Source organism: Scleropages formosus, chromosome 15, assembly GCF_900964775.1.
Source record: "Scleropages formosus chromosome 15, fSclFor1.1, whole genome shotgun sequence".
NCBI classification, from domain to species: domain Eukaryota; kingdom Metazoa; phylum Chordata; class Actinopteri; order Osteoglossiformes; family Osteoglossidae; genus Scleropages; species Scleropages formosus.
Genome location: NC_041820.1, coordinates 66,314 through 76,841, shown reverse-complemented (window position 1 = coordinate 76,841; position 10,528 = coordinate 66,314). Strand labels below are relative to the sequence as shown.

Here is a 10,528-nt window from a genome sequence, read left to right as displayed (position 1 = left end):
TCACGGCACAGACTCTGCAGAAGAAACGCGTTTCAAACTCAACGCCGGACACTTTGTTTCTCTGCTGTTGAGTGAAGAATGAAGCAGAACCGTAACCGTACCTGGTCTTTCCGGCACAGCAGTAACCTGGAACAAGAGATGGGTCATTATTTCTCTCTGATTGTCAGCTCTGTGTGTGTGTGTGTGTGTGTGTGTGTATTCTTGGCTCTCACCTCTGGCTCTAAGACAAAGCGAGAGCAGGACAATGAATAGCAGCAAACCCAGAGTGAGTCCCAGTCCCAGTCCCACTGCCACCAGAGACCAGGACCCTGGAGAGTGTGACGCCACACAGTCATTGTTCCTCCGTAAAGGTGTTATTTATGTTGACACTCAACATTATTTTCACGTTCAGAGAGTCGTTACGCTGCGCGGACGTGCCTGTAGAGCTGAGTTCAGGACTCTCGTGCTGAGAGAAAGTGACACCAGGAGACACTGACCTTCCACAGCGACCTGCAGCTCCAGGCCGTCTGAGCTCAGCCCAGTGGGTCCAGTGACACGACACCTGTATGTCCCAGCGTGACTCCGCTCTGCGTTCTCTATCAGGCTGGACCACTGAGCCTGAGGACGTCTCCCGGACGCGGTGCTGCTCGACACGGTGCTGTTGGACATGGTGATGTTGTCTCTCAGGAGGCTGAAGTTGAGCGCAGGAGGAGGCCGTTTGTTCACTGGAGCCACACAGGTGAAGTTGAGAGTCACACCTGTCCTCACTGGAGCTTCTGGAGTCACTGTCAGAGTGACTGTGGAGATCAGAGCTGAGACACACACACACACACACACACACACAGTGTGAACAGGGTTCAGGACGTCTCGATACGGACTGTAGTGTGGAGAACAATCGGAGGGAAAGTCTGATCATCTGAGTCTCACCTCTCACTGTCACCCACATCTCTGCCGATTGTTCCCCGGAATAACGTTGACACCTGTAGGAGCCGCTGTCCATCTGTCCAACTGCACCAATGGTCAGCTGTCCTCCAGAGCTGGACGTCACCTCCTGTCCATCCTTATAAAACTGAGCTCCTTTAATGGGGCTATTTCGATAATATTTCCCCACACAGGTGAGAGTGAGAGAGTCTCCCTCAGTTAGAGGCTGCACCGGGCCGTCCAAGATCACATACCCACCTGAAAGACACAGTGGACATGGACACACACGAGGTCACCACAGTATGAAGATGAACACACACACGCATGCGCGCACACACACACACACACACACACACACACACACACCGTACTCACTGTGCACTAATATGTTGACAGCAGGACTGCGCTCTGCTCCTGATCCAGACTCACACCAGTACAGTCCACTGTGAGACACTGTTGTGGGACTGATCTCACAACCACCTGCTCCTTCACACACTGACTGCACTCCTGAGCGTGTGACGTGTCGCCTCACAGTCCACAGTCCAGTCGAGCTCCCGTCCACCACACAGCTCAGGGACAGAGACTGTCCTGCAAAGTGCTGTGCTCTATTGGGACGGACAGTCAGTGTGGCTGGAGACAGCAGCTCTGAGACACAGAGGACACAGAGTGAGAATGAGCCCAGTGAGCACAGCTACACGGCACACACACACACACACACACACACACACACACACGAGTCTTAGCTGCTCTCAGTGTGTCCTGTGCTCAGGAGGAGTCCCACTGACCCGAGACGTCCAACTTGAGGACATCGGACAGCTCTGAGCCGAAGGACGGATTTCCTCTCTCTGCTCTACACCGGTACTGGCCCTGGTCGGACACAGAAGCTGAGCGGATGGTGTATCTGTCACCAGCGGCACTGAGAGCAGCCCTCCGGGACACTGGTATCTCCGGGCTGTCTTTGAACCACCGGTATCTCCATCCTGCAGAGGGATCTCCAAGCCCACAGCTCAGAGTGACTGGGTCTCCGATGAAGAGCTGAGTCCAGGGCGGCTCCACGGAAATGAGGGGTTTGGGCCGAGTCTCTGGAACACAGCGATGGAGGAGTAAATCGGTGTACATGGTGGGACACGCTGACTGATGAGTCTCTTTTTCCCTCCAAACCGAGTGAACAAGTTCTGAAGGTGAAACAGCTGCTAAAAATACCATGTTTTCACCTTCTGCTGCACACCAGTACGCAGAGGCTCTGAGGCACTGAGAGGCACTGAATCCAGTAAGACTCACCTGAGACGCTCATGTCCACAGGTCCACTCTGCTTCCTCAGTCCCCCCCCCCCGAGCCTCACAGCAGTATGTCCCAGAATGTTGTTTCCCCACACTCAAAGTGACCTGATGGGACCAAGAAGCTCCTCCTCTCAGTGTCTCCGAGTCTCTAGTGAAGGTGAACTGCAGCTGGACACCATGTCTGTGTGGGACCGCCTGGGTCCGACAGCTCAGAGTCACAGTTTCCCCCTCCCACAGCGGTCCTGGGGGGTCCACACTCAGGGTGGGACGAGGAAACAGCTCTGCAGAGGGACACCGACACCAGGTGTCCTCAGAGAAGTGTAAAAGTGCGGTAATTTTACATCGTCAAACACAACATCCAGAGGATACCCGAATACCTGTGAAGGACAACAGCTCACCTTTGACCTCCAAACTGTGAACATCGCTGTACTGTGTGTCATAGCCTGGTGTTCCTCTCACAGCTCCACACACGTATGTCCCTGTGTTTGTAAGAGCAGCAGGGCGGAGTGTGTAGGAACCCGTAGCTCCGCCCACACTGTCAGGGAGGAGCTCTGGAGAGTCATATCGACCATTGTACAACACATAGCCTAAACCAGTGTTGTACCGAACCAGTTTGTACCACTGGTATCTCCATCCCGTAGAGGGACCTGGAACCCGACACGTCAGGGTCACCGACTCCCCTTCGTATATTGTCCCCTGTGGAGTGACGCTGAGGAGGGGGCGGGGCTTGTCTGGAACAGAGAGGACGACACGCTCGGGAGTCACACACACACCTCTCTCCGCTACAGGACTATGAGTGTCCATGTCACTGACACACACACATAGCAGGAAGTCCATGAGTGACAGTGGAGAGCCTTCAAACACACCTCCGTGTGGTGTCAATAAGACACATTTTTACACCGTGTCCCTCTTTTAAAGACTCATCTGCGCCATAGAGGAGCTCAAGTGTCCGCAGAGCCGAGAAGTTGGACGTACAGAAGGTCTTACGGCGGAGAGACGTCACTCACCTGACACTGTGAGTGTGACAGCAGAGCTGGTGTTGGAGCGCAGTGTGTTACTGTTCCTGTTCCGCTCACCTGCACAGGTGTATCGACCGCTGTGGGACACCTCAACTGGACTGTAGGTCAGTGTGTTACTGTAGTAAACTGGAATGACTCTACCATCTTTGTACCACCAGTATGTCCAGTCAGTGAGTCCATCCTGAACCTCACACCTGAAGGTGACCGTCTCTCCTGTGAATATCTGGGTCCAAGCGGACTGCAGGGTTAGAACAGCCTTTGGTGTCTCAGGTGTGTCTAGGGACACAAGGTGGGAGAAACACACAGTGTGTGACAAACGATAAATTGAAGTACTGTGTGTGTGTGTGTGTGTGTGTGTGTTACCCTCAGAGAGTCCAGGACAAATAGCCGCATTCAGCACTGAAACACACAGAACACACAGAGTACAGCAGGTGATACAGTATTGAGTACCAGTACTCATACACACACACCAGTACAGAATTGTAATCATAAACACACACACCATCACTCTCTCAGTAGTTATACACAGACCAGTTCTCCTCCCTGTTCTCATACACACACACCAGTACTGTGCAGTACTCACACACACACACACACACCCACACACACGCACACCAGTGCCCCCCAGTACTCATACACACACCATACTACACAGTTCCTATAGACATAGCAATACTGGGAGTAGTTACTCAGTACTTGTACACACACAACAGTACAGGCAGTAGTTACTCAGTTACTCACTCAGAAACAGACAGAGTGAAGCAGCTCCCATTGTGTCAGTGAGCGACTCGAACTGCAGCTCAGCACTGAAATACCACTGACTTCCTATCCGCTGACACACACACACACACACACACACACACACACAATTCTGTGCAGTGAAAAGGAGAATTTGCAGAGTTTCTCAAAAAGTAACACATTCTTCTCTCTTTCACTATATTTTTGGTTCAACTTCTGCAAACTGTCCTTTTTCTGTTAAAAGACATTTATATGCGTTCATGTGTCATTGTACAGAGAACTTTACACACACACACACACACACACACACACACACACACACACACACACACACACACACACACACACACAGTTTGTGTCTCTGACAGCACCAGGTTGTTGGTTCACAACCCTCCAGTAGCTCAAACTGCAACTACACAGATAATCATAACAGATGGTGCTGGACTCATTGATGGAGGTCTCAGGTGATCAGGAGAGAAGTACCCTGAAGGACATGGGTTTGAGACCCTTCTTTAATTTTGGAGGGATTCAACAGCTCTGAGGGACACAGGGAGCTCATTGGGGAATGAACTTTTGATTTTGGGGAAAGAGGTGGAGGGGCTCAGAACTCTAGCTGGACTGTAGGGACAAATCACGTCCAATACCCACTGAAATATTAAAATATTAAACATAATCCATAGCTCCTCGCAGACAAGCACACACACACACACACACACACACACACACACACACACACACACACACACACACACACACACACACACAATTGGATGCTTGGAGACCTTCCAGCCTCTTTGTTGGAACTTGTTCCAGAACTTTCTGGAAACATGAGTGATGTCCCATCAGTTCTGTGCAGCTGGAGGCAGCGAGATATTTATCAGAAAGGAGAAGCTGAGAAGAAGCTGGAGAAGAAGCAGCGGAAGGAGCTCCTGTTCACCACAAACATCATCAGACACTATAAATACACTCGTCTCTTCAGTAGGGCCTGTTTACCATGGTCACTGAGGGCTGTAACCATGTTCCCAGTCCTGAGAGGAGCAGTTTTGCTCTAAGAAGATGGTTAACATATCATGTTCAGGGTGACAATCACAGTAGCTGTGTGTCTGGTTGTTGGGTTGGACCCTGGACTGTGGAGCTGGTGCTCAGTGATGGTGACTGTGGGCCCCTAATGAGTAAATGTAGGTGTAAAACAGTGACTCTCTGATGTCACTGTGGTAAATTCCACTCAGACTCAGGTGAGGAAGCAGAACCAGTCAAACTGGAACAGGATTCACTGCGTTCTGTCTCTTCCTATGGACCACTGGCTGGACTCGGGACATTGACCATCAACATATTGTAATAATGAAATCCTGCTTCCCTGAACACGGTAAAATGGGCAGAAATCATGGACCATAAACATGAGAATCAATTTATCATTTTTTCTGATCAGTTTTATGCTTTAAATTCCCACCCGATAATGTTTGATAGTGCAAAAAATAATTCCATGATGTCTGGGGTTTCCTCTGGGTGCTCTGGTTTCCTCCCACAGTCTAAAGACATGTTGTTCAGGTTCATCCATAGTGTGTGAGTGACAGCGAGAGTGTGTGGATATGCGTGTGTGTGTGTTCCACTGATGTATGAATGAATGACCCATTGCTAGTAGTGTATCTAGCAGTGTAAGTTACCATGGTAAATAAGGTGTGTGGGCTGATAACACTACATAGAGTTCATTGGAAGATGCTTTGGAGAAAAGTATCTGATAAATGAAGTAACGGAAACATAACGTGACTTCAGATGACAGTCACGGGACATGTTCATTTATACTTAAACCTGCAAAATTCTAAAATGTTAAATTCTAAAATATCTGTAATACTGATTCTCCACTGCAGCTACCAGTGTAACGTGCACTGGTTTAAATGGTCACGTGAGACATCATGCGTGCGTGGGTGTGTGTATCCAGTAGAGCTGGTAGTCCCCTGGGTAGAGCTGCTGCCTTTGGATCCAAAAGTTGCAGGTTTGAATTTCCTTTGTGGCTCTAGTACCCTTGAGTAACAACCTCAGTGTAACTTGTTCCACTATAAAATTACCCACATTAGTAAATAATTGGCGGTGGATTAATGTTATAAGTCACATGGAGAAAAACTTCACTTTTCTGAGTCGTTCGTCACTTGTAGATAAAATCAACTTGATGTACTGTACATTGTATCATTTATCAGACACTTTCTCCAAAGGGACGAACATCTCATAGAAAATACAAAGTGCTCATTAGAGCAGCAGGAAGAAACACTTGGATACAGAAGTGTGATTCTACACTACAGTTACTTTCTTTCACCATATGAACCATTTTCTTCATACATGTAGCTGAATAAAAAATTTATCAGAATATTGACGATTCCTGATCACAGTTTTTTAGTACCAGGGTACTTACTCTGAACTGCTCCAGTGAAATTTGCTGTATAAAACTTGATCAGAATATCGATGATTCCTTAGTAATTTAATTTTATATATATGTATATAGAAGAAGGGGGTGCGGTGGCGCAGTGGGTTGGACCGCAGTCCTGCTCTCCGGTGGGTCTGGGGTTCAAGTCCCGCTTGGGGTGCCTTGTGGCGGACTGGCGTCCCGTCCTGGGTGTGTCCCCTTGCCCCTCTGGCCTTACGCCCTGTGTTGCCGGGTTAGGCTCCGGTTCCCTGTGACCCCGTAAGGGACAAGCGGTTCTGAAAATGTGTGTGTGTGTGTGTGTGTGTGTGTGTGTGTGTGTGTGTGTGTGTGTGTGTGTGTGTGTGTGTATAGAGTTTTATATATATATGTATATATCTCTATTTCTATCTATATACACTGTATGTGTAACAATGTTTCTGCTCTTGACACACATCCATCCATCCATCCATCTTCCTCCGCTATCCGGGGCCAGGTCGCGGGGGCAGCAGTCCGAGCAGAGTCCTCCAGACTTCCCTCTCGCCGCACACCTCTTCCAGGTCCCCTGGGGAAACCCCAAGGCGTTCCCAGGCCAGCCGGGAGACATAGTCTCTCCAACGTGTCCTGGGTCTGCCCCGAGGCCTCCTCCCAGTGGAACATGCCCGGAACACCTCTCCAGGGAGGCGTCCAGGAGGCATCCGGAACAGATGCCCGAGCCACCTCAACTGGCTCCTCTCGATGTGGAGGAGCAGCGGCTCTACTCCGAGCTCCTCCCGGGTGACTGAGCTCTTCACCCTATCCCTAAGGGTGCGCCCAGCCACTCTGCGGAGGAAACTCATTTCTGCCGCTTGTATCCGCGATCTCATTCTTTCGGTCATGATCCAGAGCTCATGACCATAGGTGAGGGTAGGAACGTAGATTGACTGGTAAATTGAGAGCTTCGCCTTACAGCTCAGCTCCCTCTTCACCACAACAGATCGGTGCAATGACCGCATTACTGCGGACGCCGCACCAATCCGTCTGTCAACCTGCCACTCCATTTTTCCCTCACTCGTGAACAAGACCCCGAGATACTTAAACTCCTCCACTTGAGGGAGCGGCTCCCCCCTAACCCGGAGGGGGCAATCCACCTTTTTCCGACTGAGAACCATGGCCTCGGATTTGGAGGTGCTGATTCTCATCCCCGCCGCTTCGCACTCGGCTGCAAACCTCCCCAGTGCACGCTGCAAGTCTTGATTTGATGAAGCCAACAGGACCACATTGTCCGCAAAAAGCAGAGACGAGATCTCGCGGCCACCAAAACAGACACCCTCCGTTCCCTGGCTGCGCCTAGAAATTCTGTCCATAAAGATAATGAACAGAATCGGTGACAAAGGGCAGCCCTGGCGGAGTCCAACATGCACCGGGAAGAGGTCTGACTTACTGCCGGCAATGCGAACCAAGCTCCTGCTCCGGTCATACAGGGAACAAACAGCCCGTAGCAACGAGCCCCGAACCCCATAATCCCGAAGTACCCCCCATAGGATGCCACGAGGGACACGGTCGAATGCCTTCTCCAGGTCCACAAAACACATATGGACTGGTTGGGCAAACTCCCACGAACCCTCCAACACCCTAGTGAGGGTATAGAGCTGGTCCAGTGTTCCACGGCCAGGGCAAAAACCGCATTGCTCCTCCTGAATCCGAGGTTCGACTATCGGACAGATTCTCCTTTCCAGTACCCTGGCATAGACTTTCCCAGGGAGGCTAAGGAGTGTGATCCCCCGGTAGTTGGAACACAATCACCACCCCGGTCTGCCAGTCCAGAGGCACCGCTTCCGAGCTCCACGCGATGCTGCAGAGGCGTGTCAGCCAAGACAGCCCCACAACATCCAGAGACTTGAGAAACTCGGGGCGGATCTCATCCACCCCCGGAGCCTTGCCACCGAGGAGTTTTTTGACTACCTCAGCAACTTCAGCCAGGGTAATGGACGAGTCCCCCTCCAAGTCCCCAGCCTCAGCTTCCTCTACGGAAGGCGTGTCGGAGGGATTGAGGAGATCCTCAAAGTACTCCTTCCACCGCCCGAGGACATCCTCAGCTGAGGTCAGCAGCGCACCACTTCCACTGTAAACAGTGTTCGTGGAACACCGCTTCTCCCCTCTGAGTCGCCGGACGGTTTGCCAGAATCTCTTTGAGGCCGACCGAAAGTCTTCCTCCATGGCCTCACCGAACTCCTCCCAAGCCCGAGTTTTTGCCGCGGCGGCTGCCAGAGCAGCGTTCCGTTTGGCCCGTCGGTACCTGTCAGCTGCTTCAGGAGTCCCATGAGCCAGCCAGGCCCGAAAGAACTCCTCCTTCAGCTTGACGGCATCCCTTACCTCCAGTGTCCACCACCGTGTTCGGGGATTGCCGCCGCGACAGGCACCGGAGACCTTATGGCCGCAGCTCCGAACCGCCGCCCCAACAATGGAGGCGTGGAACATAGTCCATTCAGACTCAATGTCCCCCACCTCCCTCAGGACCTGGTTGAAACTCTGTTGGAGGTGGGAGTTGAAGACCTCTCTGACAGGGGCCTCCGCCAAACATTCCCAACAGACCCTCACTATGCGTTTGGCCCTGCCAGGTCTGTCCAGCTTTTTCCCCCGCCATCGAATCCAACTCACCACCAGGTGGTGATCAGTTGACAGTTCAGCCCCCCTCTTCAACCGAGTGTCCAAGACATATGGCCGAAGATCAGAAGAAACGACTACAAAGTCGATCATCGACCTCCGACCTAGGGTGTCCTGGTGCCAAGTGCACTGATGGACACCCTTATGCATGAACATGGTGTTGGTTATGGATAAACCATGACTAGCACAGAAATCCAATAACTCACCGCTCGGGTTCAGATCAGGGAGGCCGTTCCTCCCAATCACGCCCCTCCAAGTGTCACTGTCACTGCCCACGTGGGCGTTAAAGTCCCCCAGTAGAACGACAGAGTCCCCAGTGGGAGCGCTTTCCAGCACGCCCTCCAGGGACTCCAAAAAGGCCGGGTACTCCACACTGCCGCTAGGCGCATAAGCACAAACGACAGTGAGAGACCGTTCCCTGACCCGAAGGCGCAGGGAGATGACCTTCTCATTCACCGGGGTAGACTCCAACACATGGCGGCTAAACAGGGGGGCTATTAATAAGCCCACACCTGCCCGCCGCCTCTCACCCTAGGCAACGCCAGAATAGTGGAGAGTCCACCCTTGGTCGAGAAGAGTGGTTCCAGAACCCAAGCTGTGAGTGGAAGTGAGCCTGACTATATCTAGATGGTATCTCTCAACCTCCCTCACCAGCTCAGGCTCCTTCCCCGCCAGTGAGGTGACATTCCAAGTCCCAAAAACCAGAGTTGGCGCCCGAGGTTTGGGTCGGCCAGGCACTCGGCCCCGACCACCGCCCAAATCACAATGCACCGGCCCCTTACGGTCTCTCCGGCAGGTGGTGAGCCCACCGAAGAGCGGCTCCATGTCATGGCTTCGGGCTGAGCCCGGCCAGGCCCCGTGGGCATAGACCTGGCCACTAGGCACCCCCCCCCCAGGCGTGGCTCCATGGTGGGGCCCCGGTGACCCCATACCGGGCGGGGGTAAACGAAAGCCTTAGTTTTAGTTTTTTCATAAGGGGCTTTTGAAACGCACTTTGTCTCGTCTGTCATCCAGGACCTATTTGCCATGGGAGACCCTACCAGGGGCATATAGCCCCAGGCAACATAGCTCCTGGAGTCATTCAGGCATTCAAACCCCTCCACCACGGTAAGGTGGTGGTTCACGGAGGGGTTGACACACATCACTTACTCAAAATAAACTGTGCACAGTGTAAATGTAAAGAGTTTATTTGTGAAAATGTTACACTTGATTGATGCAGCATCACCACACTGACACCCCTGAACACACACACACACACACACACACACACAAAACCACATTTCCTTGCTCAGTTCCCCTTTCTCTCAGCTCTGTGCTCACACCACTCAGACACTGAGATGCACTGTAGACACACACCCCTTCTGCCTTCATAAACACACACACACACACACACACACACAACGACACTAGTAACACAAAAAATAGCATTAAGTCTGTATGTCTTCTAGTAAATTAAAGTGTTTATCCACAAAACGTGTTTAAAACATATTAAAACAGTTCACTAAAGCATCCATCACTGAATGGAGCTGTTTGGAGAAAAAAAAAACAAA

General features: G+C 51.5%; 2 protein-coding genes across 2 annotated transcripts; both read right to left on the bottom strand.

The window, feature by feature from the left end:
- LOC108931273 (high affinity immunoglobulin gamma Fc receptor I-like) lies at positions 1–2,227 on the bottom strand. Its single transcript, XM_029258566.1, has 6 exons — positions 2,182–2,227; positions 1,686–1,982; positions 1,276–1,545; positions 907–1,158; positions 477–791; positions 1–14 (listed from the first exon to the last, which is right to left on the bottom strand). The coding sequence occupies exons 1-6, from the start codon at positions 2,192–2,194 to the stop codon at positions 1–3; spliced, it is 1,161 nt and encodes a 386-aa protein (XP_029114399.1). The 5' UTR covers positions 2,195–2,227.
- Positions 2,228–2,525: 298 nt separating this feature from the next.
- Positions 2,526–3,960, bottom strand: LOC108931272 (leukocyte immunoglobulin-like receptor subfamily A member 3). The gene is made up of 4 exons (XM_029258349.1): positions 3,941–3,960; positions 3,563–3,598; positions 3,188–3,475; positions 2,526–2,911 (listed from the first exon to the last, which is right to left on the bottom strand). Coding segments are annotated over exons 1-4 (711 nt in total). The 5' UTR covers positions 3,942–3,960.
- Between the last annotated feature and the right edge of the window lie 6,568 nt (positions 3,961–10,528).

Bases quoted from the DNA above. Each gene is read 5' to 3' on its own strand.
- LOC108931273 (XM_029258566.1), bottom strand. The intron at 1,546-1,685 runs GTCAGTGGGACT...TCTGTGTCTCAG, and splicing joins CCTCAAGTTGGACGTCTCGG to AGCTGCTGTCTCCAGCCACA. The intron at 792-906 runs GTGAGACTCAGA...TGTGTGTCTCAG, and splicing joins GATGTGGGTGACAGTGAGAG to CTCTGATCTCCACAGTCACT.
- LOC108931272 (XM_029258349.1), bottom strand. The intron at 3,476-3,562 runs GTAACACACACA...TTGTGTCCCTAG, and splicing joins TTGTCCTGGACTCTCTGAGG to ACACACCTGAGACACCAAAG. The intron at 2,912-3,187 runs GTGAGTGACGTC...TCTCTGTTCCAG, and splicing joins TGTCACACTCACAGTGTCAG to ACAAGCCCCGCCCCCTCCTC.